At 36.9% G+C, this 20,971-nt stretch overlaps 1 protein-coding gene across 2 annotated transcripts; it reads right to left on the bottom strand.

Moving 5' to 3' along the window:
• Positions 1-6,267: 6,267 nt before the first annotated feature.
• Positions 6,268-20,795, bottom strand: skap2 (src kinase associated phosphoprotein 2). 2 transcript variants are annotated; one of them, XM_015369854.1, is made up of 12 exons: positions 20,684-20,795; positions 17,350-17,455; positions 17,200-17,225; positions 16,830-16,928; positions 16,016-16,090; positions 14,517-14,600; positions 14,306-14,430; positions 13,924-13,987; positions 12,690-12,794; positions 12,463-12,564; positions 10,905-11,017; positions 6,268-6,616 (listed from the first exon to the last, which is right to left on the bottom strand). In XM_015369854.1, exons 1-12 carry the CDS (start codon positions 20,721-20,723, stop codon positions 6,524-6,526), a joined length of 1,032 nt encoding a protein of 343 aa, XP_015225340.1. In that variant the 5' UTR covers positions 20,724-20,795; the 3' UTR covers positions 6,268-6,523. The 2 variants fall into 2 exon arrangements, with proteins under 2 accessions (XP_015225340.1, XP_015225330.1); XM_015369844.1 differs by having other exon boundaries at positions 6,269-6,616; positions 16,830-16,931.
• Positions 20,796-20,971: the final 176 nt, after the last annotated feature.

Raw genomic sequence — 20,971 nt, 5'->3', positions numbered from 1 at the left:
TAAAAAATCTTAGTAATTAGTGATATTCTGCTCTTATAAATGTGATTCACTGCTCTGAAAGATTAATGGCATTGTGGCATTTATCCTTTAAACATTATACCCTGATGTTAAATTGCATTAAAAGCACCTGTATATATTGAAGATGTGTCTGTCTAGAACTAACAAGAGACAGGAGGTGAAGTTGACATCCATTAAGGATATCTTTTTATTGGCACTTAAAGATAGGAGGCAGCTTTTAGTCTTGTTTGCCAATGACAACCTGACCCCTTTGCCAAATATTAAGAAGATGTGCTCATAAGGGCAAAAACTGGCCCTATTTCAGCAGTAAAGAAATTATGTTATGCAAAAGTTTTCGCACCCCTTGAACAATTTCCTTTTCAATTAGGTAAGTTTGGAGAGTTGAGGTATTTTATATGACAGAGCTCCAAAAGTGAATAATGATTGAGCAATATTTTCAAGCATTAGATGTTAAAAAGCATTTATCGTTCATCAGTTTTACCGTAGTACCCCTGGATAAAAAAAACAAGGCAACTAGCACTGCATATAAGTAAATACAGTTCACCTATGATGGGACACAATAGGATAGGTTTGGTGATAACTTACATTGGGATTATTCTTTATCATCAGGAAATAATAGCCAAATAGCTCTCATTCTCTCTGCTCTTTCAGTACTGGTACTGGCTTTTATCGGCCAGACTCATCTCCGCTTTTACTTGAGCAGGACTGAATAAAAAGCCAATATCGGGACAGAAAAAGTTCTAATGGAAATTTTTGAAAATTGGTTTTAATGGTGTAGAGCTAGGCCAAGTGAGGCTGATGTAAAAGGAGGCATAAAGGGTATAGGAATATACTGTATCTTTATGAGTAGTAAAAGGAGAAGAACAAAATAAGGCAAGTAAGAAATAGCTTGACCTGAAGAAACCACAAAATAAAAATTTGAAGGATCTGCAAATGTGTAATTTGGGGAGGGGGGGAAGAAGGATTATGAGCACTATGACACCCACCAAAACACACACACACGCACACATTCTCGTTTGAATATTGGTAGTAAGGACTCCCAATAATTTTACATCATTTTTAACCCTTTCTATGCCCAAACCCTGACAATGACCCTAAACCTAACCTTTACTAGTACATACCTCGCACAACTGCCTGATTTTTGTTTATTTTAATTTCTCCATTGAAATAACAGCAACCCACCTCCACCAGTTGCAGCAATGAGTCCTTCAATGTGATTAACTGAAGGACTTATAAAGTTAGAAAGCATGTTAAGCACTTTCTTTTTGACCAGATTTTATCACATAATATGCAAATCCAACTAGAAACTCAGAGAGAGAGAACTACAGTATTTACACTTCATGGCCAGGCCATTTAACCTCAACTGGAGCTCAGATAATAGTCCCTCTGGTCTTTGTCCCTCATCATGAACCTAAAGATACTTGATGTCTTGCTGAGTAAATATAATGGTTGAGCAGGAGCTTACAATTAGGTTTTATCAGTCAGCATCCAACTTTTACCCCCTACTTCATTCTGTGTTATGTTGCTCAAGCTTCCAGCTATCTCTGTACACTACCTGAACCAGTTTCACTCTCCCTTTGCCTGCAGAGCAGCTCTTACTATATAAGTTGTCTCCTCTGCTGTAGCTCTGTTTAAGGCACGCTGTGTAACTTTTCCGATAATGAATGAGGCAGGCTGATGGTCCTGGACTGAACAGTCAATCTGGACACAATGGACACTTTTTCTCTACATCTCATGTTGTAATAGCACTGTCACAGTGCTGCATGTAAGAAAATAGCCATCTGTTTTTCTTGTTTTGACTCATTGTTAATTGACTGTGTCTGAATGTACAGGCGTTGTAGAATCAGATCATAAGTTGACTAAACAGTACACATATTTACCTCATATAGATTTATCCATATTTTTACGAGGTTAACGTTGACGGACAATGAGAAATTATTATCTGTTTGATTTTGCCAGAAAATCATGAGCTCTGTGTGGTGACAGCAGGTTGGTTGGCTCATAACCAGTTGCAGTTCTACATCCATCCATCACGCTTTAACCCCAGCTGGGGGTCGAGAGAGATGCTGGTACTCTGGTATCTCCAGCTGTCTGCAGGTGACAGGCGGGATACACCCTAGGCAGGTGGGCAGTCTATCACAGGGCAACACAGAGACAAACAGGACAAACAACCATTCAAGCACACACTCACACCTAAGGAGAATTTAGAGTAGCCAATTAACAGTTTGCAAACTCCATGCCAATAAGCAACCGCAGTTCTACATGTTTAAAAAAAAAAAAGAAGAAAAACTGTTGTTCAAGAAACTTGAAAAACATAATCCTAAGCTTAAACACCTGGGCTGTTTGAGTGTGTAGAAGAAATACATTACAGCAATTACTAATAAGTGTATCATTAATTAGCTAACCATTTTATTTCTCTAAATCATACATGTAACATTAGAGAGTAGCGTAAACCTTTTGTTTTTGACCCCCCCGCAATAACATGGATGCGACAGTGACTACTGCTTAACGTCAATCACAACCTCCAAAAACTGCCAACAATGCACCTAAGATGGGAAACGTTAGCCTTTAGATGCAAAACCCCATCATGCACTGCAACAAATTTTTGGAAAATATTCTAAGATAAATTTGCCAAATATAAGGGGAACATCGTAGTTTGGTTTCAAGAAGTCATTTTAGTTTTATTATAATGTTGCAAGGATTTTACATTTTGTAGAAATAGAAAATTACACCACATGCCAACCGTCACAAGGATGTGCATGACAAGGAAGGGCTATATATACTGCATGTGTCATTTAAGTAGTTGATATTGTATTACTTCTTGAGCTCCTGGAGTTATTTACTGTCACAGGTAGATGCTTTGGCCAGAGAGTAAGTGTATGGACTGGCCCACCGGGCCTGGTATCACAGTTTACCAGTCCAAGCCTGATAGGGTTAGACTGTTAGAGGATGTAGGGACCACTTCTCATCATTCTGTTTCATTCTGTCTCTAATCTCCCATTCTGCTGTATTTTTTAGTTCAACCCCAAACTTTCGTTGTCTCTGCTATTTTCCTGTCATATTGGCTTCATCTTGTCTTTTCCTGTTTGGGTGTGACACCATCCTGGACAGAAATATCAGCTGTGCTCCTGCCATCAACATCTTTGTTTATAGATATTGTAGTTGGGCCTAAGAAAACAGGCCAAACTCCAACAAAAACATCAATCAGTTCCCATTTCACCCTTTGTTTCAACCTAGTTAACAGTAATTCTTTGTATCTCTTCTTCTTTTTGTATGTCTGCTTCTGTCTCCTTGAACCCCAGTCGCCCTTCGCTCACACTGAACATGGTTCTGCTGAAGGTTTCTTCCTGTTAAAACGGAGTTTTCCTCTCCACTGTCTCTGCATGCATGTTTGGTGTGAAGGAATGCTTTTGAGTCAATGCGTCGATGCAGTCAGCTAGTTTTAAGTTTAACCAATCTGACTGTATGATCTAGTTGAATTGTCTATTGTAAAGTGTCTTGAGATGACAAGAGGACATGTATTGTGAATTGGTTTTATATAAATAAAATGGTAAAATCCTGATATCCCAGTCACCTGCAGTTTGATGGAACCACATTTCGGTTTCCGGTGGCTGTGTGAAAGATAAATATTGATAAGGTAATGAATTTAATTGGGGGTGAAACAATGACATATGACGATGTTTCTGGGATGTTGAGAGAAGAAGCCTCTATAGCTAAAACCATATTAGTCAATATCAATTTAAACTAAGTTACATTAATAGTTAAAAAAAACAAACAAAAAAAAAAACGTGTGTGCAGAAATTTAATTTTACCGTAGTTAGATTTTGTTTCCATGTTTAAAATGGCTGTGGTTTACATTGTGACTCTGAATTCATTTAGGGTACATAAAAATCTAAGCGTATCAAGATCTGTCAGCATATGTTGTTCTGACAGAACACCTGCGACACCACTGCACCAGTCTTTTTTTTTCTCTCTAAGGCGCATAGATCAGTCCTCATCAATGGCTGGGGCCTTAACATCTGGTACTTATTAAATTTTACTATAATTCCAGCTGTTCTGTAAGGGTTTTGTTGAAGAACATTGGTGAACAGACAGCATCATGAAGACCAATTAGCACTGCAAGCAGGTTAGGGATAAAGTTGCAGGGAAGTCTGAATCAGATTTAGGTTGTATCTCAAGCTTTTAAGACATCGCAGAGCACTGTTTAAGTCATTATATGAAAAAGGAAAGACTAAAGAACAGCTGCAGACCTACTAATACATGACAACCCATTTCAGGCTACAGGCTAAACAATGAGAGCATTATTATAGAAAACCGGCAAAAGCACCACAGGGATTCTGGCGGAGCCAGCAGAGACCCACAGCTGAGTCAAGGTGGGGGAACCGGTTTACAGAACCATGACTTTTTCACACAGGGCACAAATCTTCACTTCTACAGAGTGCGGCAGTGAACTGAGCTATTGTTTCATAAAGTTAAAAAAAAAAAACGGTTTGCCACAGGTCACTGAGAGTAAGGCTGAACGATTTCACCACTGGATTTTCCATTGCGAGAAGTACAAGCATGTAAATATTTCACTCTACGATTTCAGTTTTTTTTAAGACCTTGAAAGCTTGCTAGTTCATTTTTGCAGAACTTTATTGTAACTTTAATTGGGAAGTTAGGTCCAAAAAGTTCTTAGTTTTACCATCTTGCATAGATCTACATGCTAGCTGCATCTCTCTCCTTTCTTTGGTATTGCGGCAAACCCATTTTAGGTGTATTACTGCCATTTAAAGGCCTGTATAGATACATTTACTGTCTTAGTCTTGTACAATGCAATGTGACTGAAATCAAGTGTCTGAGATAATATCTTAATTTCTGCAAAAGAGCTCACAAAAGATTTGTGATTGAGGTAAACGATTCCCTCCCAACAGGACAAGAAACAAAAACATAAAGCCAGAGCTACAACAGGATGGTTAAAATCAAAGTAGTTGTTTTGTGGGGAAGAAAAGATAAATACTTACGTTTCCATTTGCCCAAATCTTTGACCCCAAAAGACCTGCAGTTATCTTTGCAGCTTAAAAATGTTCTACAAAGCATTGTCACAGGTGGGCTAACTGCAAATACAAACCACATTTGTCAAATGATAGCTCTGACTTTAATAATGTGCTGTGTTGCACTGATCTTCCTTGCATACAAAATTAACCAACTTCTGTGGTCAGAATGTGAAAAGGTATGTGGAGGTTGAGGGATGTGAATATTTTTGCAAGGCAGTATGTTCTTTGTTTAAAATATACAAACTGTTTTAAACCCCAAAATGATTTCTAATGTCATATCCGGTTTCTGCATTGCCCCAAAACAAAGCTATTTCCAGTGCTGTATATTCAATAAGTAATTATAGTAATTCATTACATCTCCAATTAGATGGGAAGCTTTATTGCTGCACTATGCCATAAAAATCAGGATTTATGTTTGGTTTGAATGTCACCCAGAGGACAGAGGACTATGGCTCATCACTCAACAGGAACAAAGCAGAGAGACGGCAGCAAAAAAAAAAAAGAAAAATAGATACAGTGAGTTATTGGTTGATGAATGCTTTTCTCTTTCCATTTCCCCCCCCCCCCCCTCCAACCTTGAGAAAACCCCTGACAAGGCCACATCGTCACAATGCATTAAAACTCAGGCCTGGTTTTTGGCATAAAAAATAACATGTACAGTATATGCATGTAACCTCAGAGGAACGCTGCTCGGATAACGCCACCTCGCCTGCTGTCAACAGCCCCTCAGAGGGTGATAACCTTCCCTGCTTTCTGTGTGGCTGCCTGTCCTATTAGTACACCTCAGCCGTTACAGTCAGGCAGGCGGCACAACCTCCCATCTGCCATTGCAGTGATCCTCTGCCCAGCAATGTCTCCCAGGTGCTTTAAATAAAAGATCTCTGAAGTGTGGGACAGATATGCTGAACATAAAAGAAAAAAATATTACAATAAAGTTTTAACAATTTAAACAAGAAATTGTACATTCCAGAAGTGTTTGATTGTTTTAAATGGGTGGGTTAGTTTTATTGTATCAATTTATCAGATAATGTGAGTATATGGCTTGTAATATGTGGATTATTTTTAATGTGGCATGTAAACCACCAGCAAGGATTTTTGTCCTTTCACAATGGTAATTTCTGACCGTTTAAGCAACTACAATGCCACCTTGTGGTTTAAAAACCAGTTAATGTAGAACACATAAAATACAATGTTGATGTTTGAATTTTTTATTATATTTGCAAAAAGCAACACTACAATGGTATAACAAATAACTTCAAAATAGGATCAAAGGAAAATAAATAGAAAAGTATAGAAAAATTGCAAGAAAATACTTTTTTAGTCAAATCACAATTTTTGTAACTGTCAGACTAACTGATAATGAAACAGGGCATTTATTTCAGTCTTTTTATCCAAAAAAAATTGCAACAGCAGACAAGTGGCTCAAGCAGAGGTTGCATGACGTGTCAGCAAGTTAACCTAATGCAGGTTTACATGGCATACAGCTCCATCAGGTAGTCCCTAGGAACGATGCCGATGGCTCCGTTCTTCTCTCCGATCCACCAGCCAAAGTTGCTGTACTCCTAGAGGTACAGAAACGAGAATTATAGGTTTGACTTACATTTTTTAAACTGTTTAATTAATCATTAGCAAGAAAGAAGCAATTATGGGCTGAATCATACCCAAGGGTGTCTGTGTAATTGTCTGTCTCAGGTTGTAATATTGAAATAAAAGGCCCTTGACACAAAGATGAATAAAAGGCAGTGGCTAAAAATATGATCTGATGCAGCTCCACACAGAAAACCATCCAAAAGACTATTTAACATCCTTAAATTCTGTTTCCCTTTGCTTAATTTTACATATCAAGTATCTCCTTATGTAACCTGTAGACCTATTTGAATATTAATCGTGTTTGCTTGATTTTAGTGTTATTTTTCAGAGTTTCTGTCTTTTCTTTGCTCTAGATTTGCATTAAATTTTGATTACTCTTTTGTGTCTCAATAATTTGATTAAAGAATCCATTTATGGCTATTTTAAGCCTCCGTTTCAATTATTCCATCCTTTTTATAGCCACTCTGCCTCTATGGCTTGAAAAAAAGTTTAGTTGTATAACTGATTATATCATTTTTTTTCCACCCGCTTTTTTGTTTCAACCACAACCATGTTCCACTTTACTGCCTTTCTGTAACTTTTCTTACCCACATTGAACCTAAAATATATTTTTGCTCATGTCTAACAGTTTTCTATGCCATTATCTGCCTCTTAACATCCTGCATATATTTTTAAGTGTAAGAGATCACTTCTTAAAAATGATACACACATTTCCTGTCATTTTAAACCATTGTTTGCAGCACTGATCGCCAATAGGGCAATCATGCAATCTCAAGGTTTTACTAGGTCTTTCATTTTTTTCTGTAACACATAAAGCTATCTTATTAAAAAAAAAAAATAACTATCCACAGCTTGTTTTTTGCTTTGTTTAGCTTATTTTTTTTATTTTTTTATTTTTTTCTTCTCTCTCATTATTACTGGTATCAGGTTTGAAATTGCAAATACACATTTTAATGCATGCCAAAAAGTTAAATAATTAAAAGCCTTCATCAATATGCAATGCACATAAATCTGCCCAGGTCCAATAGGAAACAGCTCCAAATGACAGTCAGCATGCAGAGATGAGAGAAAGACAGCATGAGAGGAGATCTGAGACCATCTCTCTCATTTTGGACAAGAGCCTGACCTCACATCAAAGAGTTTCCAGACATGAATCAAGACTGGAGCTCAGCTCCTGACAAGACAGAAAGAATTCAGAGGCAAGCAGGAGCCAGAACAAGGTCCCCCTTATTCTGCAAGTCACTGCTTTAGATGTAAAGAACCAATATGAAATGGAGTTGACAGAACTCTGATTTAAGATTATTCCTTTAAATAAAAAATATATATATATAAAAAAAAAAATATATATATATATATATATATATATATATATATATATATATATATATATAAAATATTTAAAGTTTGTGCTATATGTTAGTAGAGATCGATATAAGATAGACCACTATACTATAAAAAAAAATATTTACAGGGTTGCAAATATGAGTCATTTAACATTGAATGACCATATTAGCGTGTAATTGTCTTGTAGAATAACAGCTATATTTACAGTATGAATTTTATTAATTTGATGACAAATTATGCCTTAATACTAATTTTAATTTAATTTCTGTTGGTTTGGTTACTCTTATTAGTTAAATTTATTCTCAGTTGTTTATATTGGTATTTTAGATAATAAATAAACTCTATTGATGTTTATTGTGTATTAAAAATTCAAAACCATCAGAATGTTTACACATGTAAAGGTTTGTTTTTCAGAACAAGAAAGACATTCGTTTTAATGTTTTAAATCTTTTTTTTTTTTGTTATAGTGCTGATAAAAAAAGCCCAGCAGCCATTGAAAAAAGGAATGGTGCATCATGTTTTCAAATGCTCTTACGCTAAAGTCAAGTTTGTTAGCAAGCTAAGCGGCTATCTATTGACAATAAAAAATTATCTTAACTACAAATATCTTTTCTTTCATTGTAAAAAGGTTTACATGCTACCTTTGAAGAATAGGTTCAAAACTTTATTAAATTTAGTTCACACCCATCACAAAACAACATTTGATTTTTGTTATTTACTTAAATATTAAAGAACATATGACCTAATTAGTAATAATGTTATTAGTCATTTTATTCCAAACTGTTAAACTTATTTTCCACTCAGAATCACATATTAAAAATGTATTCATATAAAATTCATGCAATTTTTTGGGTGCATTTCATTGGTACAATTCAAACAGTTTTAACGGGATTATAGATCTGAAATAATTTAATTATCTTTTATTACCAAATAATATATATAAGCAAAAAAAATGCATTGTAATTAATTGCATGAAATGTTCCACATTACACTTAATAGTTACTGAACAAGGATTATAGAGCTGACTGAATGAACTGAATGTATGTGTGTGTGTGTCTGTGTGTGTGTGTGTGTGGGGGGGGGGTGTTATGACTTCCTGCCTCAAGTCTTTGAAAAAAGGCAACACCTCATTGTTTAGTTGGCTGGCTGACAAATAAGTCACGGCTGAGTGGGCGCTGGACGCAACAAGGAAATGACTGGACGGAGCAGTGGATGACTAATGGCACCACAACCTGTGAGAACACCAGCACATTAACACAAACACCCGAAGCTCACCAGCACATTGTTATAATTTGATTGCAAGAAGAAAATCTTTAGTCGCATCAGTTCATGAAGATGAAATGAGAAAACATGCTTCCAGAACCAGAAGTTTTGAAATATGCTTGTAAATTACTTTTTCCATATGTGTCTAGAGGGAAAGCAAAGGGCTGTGCATTATATTCACACAGCTAGCCTTGCTTTTAGGGTCTGACTTTGGGGGGGGTCTTGTAGTTGTAACACCACACCTATTACTGGACTCTGCAGTGGGGGATGGAAGCAATGCAAAGGGGGACAAAAAGGAGACTTGTGGAAGAGGGAAGGAGACGGACAAGCTTTTAGCTGCAGCTGGCTGCAGAGGTCCAGACAGGTTTTATGGTCATTGCCCTCTCAGCAGGCCACAACCCCCAACACCAAGGTTTCAGCTAATGGGACTCCCATGCAATGAAAGGGCAACTTGATTCTTGGTGTTTTTCCTCACAGCAACTACGAACAATAAACCAGGATTTGGTTAATAAACATTATCATGAGTGTTTACTTTGTGCATCTAGATTGATCTGATTTTTTTTTTAACTTGGTTGATTTATAAAAATATATATACTTTAATTTGATTTTGATTATATAATTTTTTGTTAATAAAATAGAACACATGTAACATATTTACTGTATTTAACACTTAAAAAACTTGGAAATAAATTTCTATTCAATCATTTGATTTAAGGTATTTCATTAAGTCATTTATTTTGATTCGAGGCTGACATAAATATATATTTATTCAGTAATTACTACTCTGAACCCATCTATTATTTTAGTTAATGAAACAGTTCTATTCCTGACCACTAGATGGCAGACTTGAACTTGAAAAGTGACTTGGCATTCTGTCAGCAGTGTGTCCCTGTTGACTTCATGCATCATAGAAATTAAACTAGAAAACATATATATAGCCTGTCCAGATAGAGCGTATTTCACAGTTTTCTTTAAACAAACCACATTGACTGACATCCATCTGTAAAAGTATGAAATTCCACCTCATATTTCAAGACCACTGTTCCAAATGTGGAATGTATCAACAAAATCCAATTTGGGTGCTCAGACGGAACAGCCAAGAACAAAAGGACTCCTGTTTGGTTGCAGTGTTTCGTTAAAGAACGGTCCTCAGTTCTACCAGGCTTCGTCGGCTGACAAGCCTCGGAAATTGTGCGTCCCCTACACGTCCTCACCTGCTCTGAATGCAAAGTCTGAGTTTCCTGAGAACACACAGTCCTATTTGGAAAGGTGAAAGAGATGTATGAGAGACGTGTGTGTGGGCTTGGGGCTGCACAGCGCCTAGCGTGGCAGAAGTGACGGAGCGCTGAAATGGTCTGGATGGAAGCAATGGAATGAGGCTTCATGCCAGCTAAAGGCAGACTGTGCCAACAGCTCTAAAACACTTTCTGCTGGGATGCATGTAACTGCACCCTCATCACTTCCAGAGAAAAACCCTCTAGCCTTGTCCATCTTTTAGCATCACCTCAGCCTGAGGAACAAGCACAACCATTCAGACATCAAACCCGGATGTTTTTTAATCATATGTCCTGAAATAATTCTCCTTATTCCATCCTCTACAGGGGGAAAAAAAACGGGAGTAATCGACGACACTCAAGGTTTCTCTATCCATACCTTGCTCAAGATGTAGATCGCCTCTCCACGTTTGAAGGACAGCTCATCTGGATGGTCCCCTGTGCAATCCCATAAGCCTTGGTAGTAATTTGCATAGTCTGTGCTCTTGTCAACTGTGCAAATAAAAACAAAGGTGATATCAAAGTTTCTAAGTTAAATCAGCAGCCACAAAGTATGATAACAGAGCAAGCCAATACAGAAGAACCATATAATTGTTTATTTACTGGGTTAAAGCAAACTGCTGAAACCATTGTTTGCCGAATAATTTGTAATAGCACAAAGTAATATTAAGCTAAAGGTATTCATAGGAATGTCTACAATACTTCTAACAAGGTTTTAAGCTCTGACTTAACACTGTTGATCATAAAGTTTTGATTGATAGACTGGAAAAATTGGATGGGACCTTCTGACACTTTACTGAATTAGGATTTAGATCTTACTTGGAGGAGCAGGATTATTTTGTGTCACTTCATAATTTCATTCCAGTTTGACACAAATGGGTATTTGAATATTTTTTAAATGAAAAGTATAAAGCATAAAATGTTAGCAAAGATCACATTAAGGAGTTCCTTAAAGGTACGGTGGAGGGTGTTCTTTTTATCAAAATTGTTGGTCCTCCTATTTGTCAATCATTCTATAGTGATATGTTTGTGTAAGGCCATCCTACGTGCTCATCCCCATTTTCGCTTACCGTGGCGAGTCTGACATAGTGGAAAAATTGCAAATCTTTTGGAAAGTAAGCTTGTAAGCAGTGCGAAAAGCAACTTTTAAAAAGAGCGTTCACAAGGAGAAATGGGCTCGTGCATGCTCTCACACACTTTCAATAGTCGTTCCCTCTCGGGAGCAGGTACATGGTTGTGCATGTGCATTTTATTTTTTTGAAGTGGACAGGGTGAATCTTTTTAAAAATCCTCCAATATATGCTGGGGAAGATTCTCAGTCAACTAGGTCATACTCAACCAAAAAAAAAGGAAAAAAAACAACAAACAATTAACTTGGAAACAAAGTCCAATTGGTCCAGAGTTCAAAGTAGCCAAATTCCAAATAGTGTGTAACACACCTGAGTTTAAAACCTGTATAAAATCTATAAACAGGTCAGACAAATAAAGCATCTTTAAAAAGGTTAAAAAAATGAATATATTTAAAAATATCTTTTATTTTTGGTAAGTAAAAATTCTCATTGTTAAGATGTCTTTACCACTCACAGTTATTGGAATATAATAGAAGTAGAATAGTTGGAAGGAAAAATGTTGAACTGTAGTTATTTTGCCTTGGTTACTAACCCTTCTGTTCTGCTAAAAATGTTAAGGTATTTCTGGTGCCTTAACATGCTACAGTACTTATTGTAAAAGGAAGTAAAGCAAGAAAAGTGAGGTTATTTCCGTAATTAGGCTGACTTTCAGTTGTTCACAGCAACTTCCTTTGTCAGTGTCACTTCTTCTTCTGCAGCTTTTTAACTTCTATTTCACTCAAAAGACAACATGTAATGTGTTTATCACAGTCTTTTATACAACTACTGTAATTAATGACTTCTGTTGCAGTTATATTTAGAAAATACCCGTAGGAGGAGCAGGAGAAGCAGCTGGAGTAGGAGGAAGAGAAGGTTTAGCAGAGGCTGTGACTTGTGGGCGAGGTTTGACTGGAGCAGGCATCTCCTCTTCTGTGGTAAAACAGAGCCAGTGTAAATCATTAGGATTCAAATGTTCTGACAAAAATTTATAAAAAGACCAGCAACATTTGTAACAGGGAAATAGCATCATCAGGTGCGGTAGAGTGTAGTCAGACCTGGCAGCTCTTCATAGATGTCTTCACCAGGTTCGATAGGAGCAACAGTTCCAACATCATCATAAAACTCTGTCTCTTCTTCCTCTGGGATAATACCCGTCATGTCTAATCGTGTAAATAACCAAAAGAAAGGTTAGAACACGCCGTTTAGCTTGCATCTCATCTTTTAAAAATGTTAGATTTGCTGATAAAGATAAATAACAGTTTCTCCTGGGACATGTTGGTTATAAGGAAATCATTTTAGAAATTACAGATGAAACAGAGCTTAGGTTCTCACACTGTGCTGAAACCATCATTGGTGATATGCGGCTTGTCTTTAGATACTAAGGTGAAAACTATTGTGTTAATTATTTACAAGGCAAACACACCTTTAATTGATGACATAAAGAGAGTTTTAGTGACCAAACAGCTGCTGATGGATTGTTTTTTTTATACCTCTAAAGTCAGAAAATCAATATTATAACACTGAAGCTGACAGTTGGAAACCTTAAATATAAGCCCTGTACCATGCTAACTGGTATTAGCAGTACAGCCTGTAGACTGGATTTTATTAAATTGTATGCATTCAAACACTAAAGGGACCAGTTCACTAACAAGGATCACACAGTACAATGTGCATGAAAATTTTATGAGATAGAAACCATAAGTGATGCAACTACAACTACTGCAGCAGATATTGCTACGTCTCTATGTTGCAAATTCTTCAAGAAGGAACATAGCCATTAGCCAACTTAAGAATTCACTATATCAATACCTAATTTACATTTCTAACAATATGGCATATAGTTTAATGCACACTATAGGAAAGGTGAATTATATCTTGGTGGTAAAAAGATACCCCAGAAATGTTTAGAACTACAAATGTAGTGACTTTCTATGTTTGTCATCTAGTCGGAGATTGCTTCTAACATGTTTAAATTAAGAGCAATGTATAAAAGTTGTGAGTAGTCACTAGATATGTCTCTTTTCTGAAAGTAATGTTAAAGAAGTCTGAAAATGTGTTCAACCTGGTAACATAGTCCCTAAAGTGACAACAGTGCATTTTAAACATCAAGCAGCCATATTTTGTTTTTTTAGGCCAGTCAGTGAGAAAGCATTCCAAGCACCTTGGAATTTTGGCCTTCATCTCTAAGGTGAAGGCAAAAATAAGGTAAGGTAAGGTAAGGTAGCAATGGTAACACAAAGAGAGTTGGAGAACCACTTAAACAAAATCCTTAAATGTGAAAACATGTACCTTTCAACACAAAGTCGATTTGCTTCACCCATTCCTCAGCCTCCTTCGTTGATGACGCACAAAACTGAAACCAGAAAAGAAGTAAAACAGCAGCCTGTGCAATATTCAGTTCCGGATGCATTAATTAACATAAACAAATAGTACTAAATTTATGCAACAGGAAACGTTCAACTTAAGGGAACATGAATATTTAGGACCCTCATTTAGCTGAACTGTTCTACAGAGATGAATGCTATATATATATATATATATATATATATATATATATATATATATATATATATATATATATATATATATATATATATATATAAAATGTGTGTGTTGGTGCAACGAAACCCAGGTTTGATTTAACCGAGCAAAATCAGTGAGGCAAGTTTACCTGATAGACCCGCTTGTCTGGGGCCGACATTTCAAAGCAGCAGTCCTTCTTCGAGTCTTTCCGTAAGGTGTAGTTCATTTTGACATTGTAGCCATCGATGTTGAACTCCCCTTTTTGCTGCTTGTCTGGAAAAATGTTTTAACAATACCAGAATTTATCATCTGCATAGCGCATATAAACCTAAACAAATCTTTGCTGGCAGAGTCCAGACCTTTCTCACTGCCATAATAGTAGAAGGTGTTATGGCTCAGAGCGCACCACCTCTTCTGCCATTCGGTGCCAAAAAAACTGTGATCTGTAGACAGAAATAGAATTGTCATGGATGAAAGGCTTTTCATCCGGGGAGGCATTTTGTTTCCTTTTTGCAGAAAAATGTACATGACATTGTTTGCATGCTATAGTATTCTGTAGGATTTTATAATATATCATGGATCATAATACATGCTGTTTTGCATCATACAAACCCCTCTAACAAACACATTTTTGTGCAAAAGTTAAATAGTGAAACAGGAGACCAAACTTTGGAACAATATGTTTTTTCAGCATACAATGCCTTACAAAACGTTTAACACTTTACACTTTTGTCATTTTGCAGCACAGCTTTTCTGTATATTTTTCGGGATTTTATGCGATTGGTCAATATAAAGGGAGTGCAGGACAAGAGCCTGCACTCCGCTTTAACAGTGCAGGAAAACAAACAAAAAAATTGTTTCTAAATATTTTTTTGACAAATAATGCAACATGCATTTGTATTCAGCCACCTGTAACTGAATACGCATAAAATACGAAAATTTTAGTCAGGCTAGCTAATGGCGAAAGCATTTCCACCTGTGTACTTGAATCAGATTATAAATAAAGCCACCCCATTAAGGCCTTTCAAAGTTATTTAGAGAATATTGGTGAAAAGACAACATAAAGGCAAAGAAATCAATTTGATCTTTCAGAAATCTGGTTGAGGAGGTTAGTATATAAATTATTATCCTAAATTTTAAAATCTTCACACAAATCATTAATCCATCATCGGTATCCATTGCGTGTGGAAACTAAACTGACAGGCCTGGCAAGAGGAGCATTAATCACAGAATCAGCCAGGAGGCCTAAAGTAACCTTGGAGGAGTTGTGAAGCTCTGCAGCTCAGGTGAGATAATAATCTAAAAGGATCAAATATTAAACAAATATTCACACACTTCTACCCAGTTTTTGGTGAAAACCCTAATCATGCAGTGGACACAATGAAAGAGGAAGCTCTTATCAGACTAACCAAAACTTAACAGTTTAGGCAATGATTAATATGGAGAAAAGGAAATTGAACATTAAAGGAAGGACAGAGAAAGTGAGCTAATGCAGCAATAAGCAGAATAAACCTGGATGAACACTTAGAGGCTGGATAAAAGCAGTGGTTTCACAACAAAGTATATACATGCGTGAAAAAAAGGCCCAGTGAAAGTCCATACTGTAAACCTGAAAATGATTCTTCCCAAATGCTCTACGGCCTAACTGGACTGGGTTTAAGATATGTTGCAACTAAGAATGGGTAAAAAGGTTTGAGACATCCTTTTTCTTTACAATTATATACCGCTATATGCAGATCTATAAAAAAAAAAAAAAAAGACCAATACCATGGCTCAAAATGTGATAAAAACTAAGCAAAATTCAAATAATACTATTGCATGGTACTATGTGACTGCTGCAGGCTGTGTTAGAACCTACCCTTCCTGCGTTTTTCAAGATACCCTGCTTTAAAGACAGATGTCAGGTCCTGAGCTGCCACAGCTTGCTGGGCACCTGTAGAAGACCAAAAATATATATATCAAAAAGTAATCTGCACCGAAACAATTCATGCATCATAAATCTCATCATCCCGTTGACACATTAAAGTATTAAAAAATAAGTTGTTCTTTTACCTTTAAAATGGTGTCAATGAAAATTTCAGGCAAACTTATGACACATTTGTTTATTGGACAATAATTAACAGCATAAGTCGTTAAAGCTCAACTCACCCCAGTTTTATTTCTCAGTATGCAACTTCAATGCAAATGTCCAAATGCTGTGTCAAAGTTGCTTTGTGTGAAAGAGGAGCCATAAAAGTGGCAGCTGCTTAAGACCCATAAACCCCCCACCCCCAAGCCCTCTAATCACCATCTCACAAAGAATCCCCTTGTACTTTTCTCTAAACAGTAAGTATGAAATATTGCATTGATTGCCATCAAGAAGCATGTTGGATTACTGGAGGGGATGTTATTGCACAAACTACAGGCACGGCCATAATTTTCAGTCCCCAGACTATGGCTGAGAGCAGTAAAATACACTCTAGCTGTCAAGGGGGTGGGAGGTGAAGGGAGGCAGTGAGGGGCAGCAGTTGTGCCCCTGAATTGCTTCCCAAGTATGTTGCCAAGTTACAGTTAGAACATCTCCCTCACTGCGCCAATCAAAATCAGTCTCTCAAAACAGCAGGCTTTGTGACTTTTTCTGCCATTTTCAGCCAGTCCATTTGATATGCAGGCAGGGCCGCTGTGTCTTATACCTTCACATCCTTCCTCATCCTTGTCCGTGCGCTCCGAGTGCATAGAGGCAGCGTCGTTGTTGCTGTCAACTTCCTCATCTTCTTCTGAATCATCTCCACCTACTGTAGCAAAAACATGAGCTGTGATGCACTGCATGAGGTGGTTCTGTAAACCTACCAAATATTGGCAGTTTGTCAAAGCAAGGTTCTCCTTTTCCAAAGTATGAAGAGATGATTTGAATAAAGAGAACTGTTAAGCATTCATGAATTAAAAATGAAGGCTCTATTTAGTTTAGTTCTCCATTTACCTATTTTAAGGCTGTAATTTACAATTTGTGTCACAAAAGAAGAAAGAAACAGAAATCCAAAGATAAAAAATACAGATACTGACCTTTATCCTTGAAATCTTGGGGAAAGCTGTAAGTAAGAGAATAAATATCTGTTAGTAGTTTACAACATGAATAATTAAAGTGCTTGATTATTTTAAACAATAGTGATAGCAGGGGATGTTTCACTGTTTGCACAGTGCATGCAGCAATACCTTAGTTTGACTTCTTTGATTCGTTTGATAAAGGCTTCCTTCCGCTCTTTTGCCTTCTTGCTTAAATTTTCAGCTTTTAATCCATCACAGAGGAACTGTTCCAAATCTAAACAAAGTACCAGAAGATGCATCAAAAAGATAGAATCCACTGATGTGTTTTTATCCGCTACAAAATAGATGGACATTGACCCGGTGACAAGTAATCAAAAAGTAGACTGAAGGAAAACAAAAAGTGTTAAATCTACTTTGTGTGGATATAAGTTGATGACATCACAGGAAGCACAAGGATGTTGCTGAACAGCTGGGGCTAGTGAGCAATCATGTGGATGAACAACAGATGCACCTTGATGCAACAGAAAGCAGCATAAATCTGCAGGATTGGGTGGGGCTATAGCTTATAGGATTCCCTCTCAGCTTGGCTGGCATTTATTTCAATCACAGTTTATTCTGTACATTACATTAAGTGCATAAAGCAAGTTTATGTGTCCTGCTTGTTTTTGTTGTTTTCTTGAACACACCTTTGCTTCTTTTCCTATTTTTGATGATCTTATATTTTTTTAAAAGATGACAAGTATAAAATGTTTAGAATGTATCACATTTACTTTAGACATAGATTAATAAACCCAATGAAGGAAATCATGTTTTTATTTAGATATAAGTTTACTATAGTATCCTTTGAATGAAAGCAGAAATTAAAATCTCAAGGAAAACAGATAATATCAATAAAAGAAACTATGGACTGGTGTGACAGATGTTGTTTTTTTTCCTAACTAAAAATGTATCATAAAAATTAAAATTTAGCTCAGGTTTAAATTTCCACTACAGGATTTCCCAAATTGCAAGGTTTAAAAAAAAAAAGCAAACTGAAGGAAACAACTGATAATGCTGTGTTGCAGGGGTAACAAATTAAAAATCAGCCAGGTCTGAATAAAGAAAATTAACAACCAGTAAAGGTCCTGTGACATTTTTAATTATAATCTGTTACTTTAAGAATAATTATGCATGCATGTGTGTTTTTTCATCCATGTTATACATTGTATTTTAAATAAAAAATTATGGGTTTTTTTTTTTAAGTAGAGAACAACAATCGCTCAGTTTGGTATATAGACAATTTCCTGATTCACATATTTTATAAAACGCCTGAACTGAACGTTTTTTTTTTTTTTCTTTCTTTCTTTTGTATGGCCTAATGAGAGAAGTGGGCTTTATGCTGCCCTGCAAGGCTTTTAAAACTGGGGTTGAATGTCAACAAAGTCATCCTCAAGCACATATTAAGGTGCTCATGCGTGAGCCTGGATGGATATTAATTTTTGATTATGGTCATGGTGGAGAATGCTGCAACAAAGCAGTAGGTTGAGGCAAATATCCTCAAAATGTGCAGGATCATCTTTGCGAAATTCATTTAATTTTTCTTTCACCAGTTCACCGCAGTTCTTCCAGCATTCCACACTTTCTCTGCTCTCTTTTTCTCATCGTCTTCTCCTTTTTTTCCACCGCCAACCTTGCCACAGGTTTTCCTGCTGTGTCTAAAAGTGGCTTGCAGCAGTGACTCTGACTGCCACTGGCTAATTTGTATTACATGTAGCCTGGTCACGGACGCTCAGGAGAGCTTTACCATGTTAACAGGAGAAGCGGTGCTAGTGAAGTTAGACACTGTCTTCGGACAACATGCAGTAATTTATAAATGTTTTAATCCGTGACCTCGGCTGTATTGCAGATGCTTGTGTCCATGACAACACAAGAATGAACTAATAATAGGACTAATTTATTTATTTATTGCATTTATTTTTTAAATCGCTTTTTTCTCTTGTTTTTACAACTTAGGTTGAAAGGATCACTAAATAGCTTTCATAACTAACCCTATCTATTTCAGTAGTGTTGGACTGCACTTGTGATCTGAGAGGGTTTCAAGTATGCGGTTCGATCCCCACAGCCTGAACTCTGGGTTCCTGAGCAAGAACCTTAACCCCACACTGCTCCCAGGGCGCTGCACAATGGCAGCTCACTGCTCCCTAAGAGGATGGTGTAAATGCAGAGAGTGAATTTCCCCATTGTGGCACAATAAAGGGATTTACATATCCTGGTTATCATTATTTGTTTTTATTTGTTTTCTTGGAGCTAGTAACAGTTTCTGGGGATTGTGGCTTTTTATGGCCCAGCTAGGGGGAGATAGGTAGATCATGGTGCTGAATGGAATTTGAAGCTCAGGATCAACAACTGCATTTGAAAGCCATTTCAGTGTTACTTCAGGAGACTGGTCTGCATCTGACAATGTGTATCTCAGAGCCCTCCATTTTTAAACAGTTGAAACTTCAAACGAAGCAGCAGAGGAAATGATTTGGTCCACGCGCTCTTCATGCAACTAACTTTGAACAGACTAACTTTGGACAGAAAAACAGCACACATTACAAGACAACGTTATATTGCACAACTTTCATTTTCAGATAAGTGTTATGGGAAGCCCTTATTTAGTTGCCAAGTATTGGTTATCCACAAATATTTTCAAAGCAGTCAAACTGGTATTATCTCCAAGACTTAGAATAACATAATATTCCTCCAGCCAGTTAATCATTGGTGTGCAGCGGTTGGTAAAGGGGTGGTTAGTGGAGATCAGTGTTGCTTGTCTCAAAATGTGACAGAGATCTGGGGAACTGTAAAGTGCCTTGAGATGACATGTGTTGTGAATTGGCGCTAGATAAATAAACTGAATTGAATTGAATTGTCGTACCCATCATATCTGAGCCAGTACAGAGAAATGCAAAATCATTTTTGGAACAAAACCATCCAAAACCAGATCAAAAGTCACTGGACTTAACATTTCCGTCCAAGTTCATATATGCCCTGATTCGGATTATATGATTGTGACAACAAACCCTGATCTCCTGATCTATAGTCCAGGTGTTTGAGCACATACTCTGTTTTGTCCTTTAAAAGAAAAACCATACATTTTTAAGTCTGTATTCACCTTAAACAAATACTTTCAGTTCCTTCTTGTGGTGTCACCTATGTGGACAGGGAAATACGCTTTGGCAAAATAAATATATTCTACTAATTTATTCAATATAAATGCTTCCTACGTGTTACAAATCACAAGTAATTGGACCAAACGGCTTTCCATAGATCCTTCACCAGGTGGGAACCCACAGCTTCAGCAGATGGATGTTTGGCAGGAATGGAGATTGAAAACACCCAAAGTATCCATTCTCATATTATGCTTCCTCTTTTTCTCTAAACGGTCTACCAAAACCGGCTTGAGTAAAAACAAGCGATAAAAAAAAATAATCTAACCAAGAAAAACCAAGTAAAAAAACAATAATCCCATGGACGAGTTTACCTGAAATCAGCGTCGTTAACTCGTCGGGAATCCCACGCATCGTGGACAGAAATGACAGCTTGCGCTCGGTGGACCAGAAGAGAGATTTCACAGCAGCTACACGGAAGAAGCTTCTTCTTCTTCTTCTTGTTGTGTTTATTGGCGGTTGGCAACAAACTTAATAGTAGCATTACCGCCACTTACTGGTATGGAGTGTGGCTCTCGTTGGTCTAACGCTCTTTTTGTATATATATACCTATATATACTCATACATACACCTACCAACCCACACAAACTGGAATAATTAGC

The sequence above is a fragment of the Cyprinodon variegatus genome, unplaced genomic scaffold (genome assembly GCF_000732505.1).
Source record: "Cyprinodon variegatus isolate N-32 unplaced genomic scaffold, C_variegatus-1.0 Scaffold2, whole genome shotgun sequence".
Taxonomy (NCBI): domain Eukaryota; kingdom Metazoa; phylum Chordata; class Actinopteri; order Cyprinodontiformes; family Cyprinodontidae; genus Cyprinodon; species Cyprinodon variegatus.
This window is presented reverse-complemented; position numbering and strand designations above follow the sequence as displayed.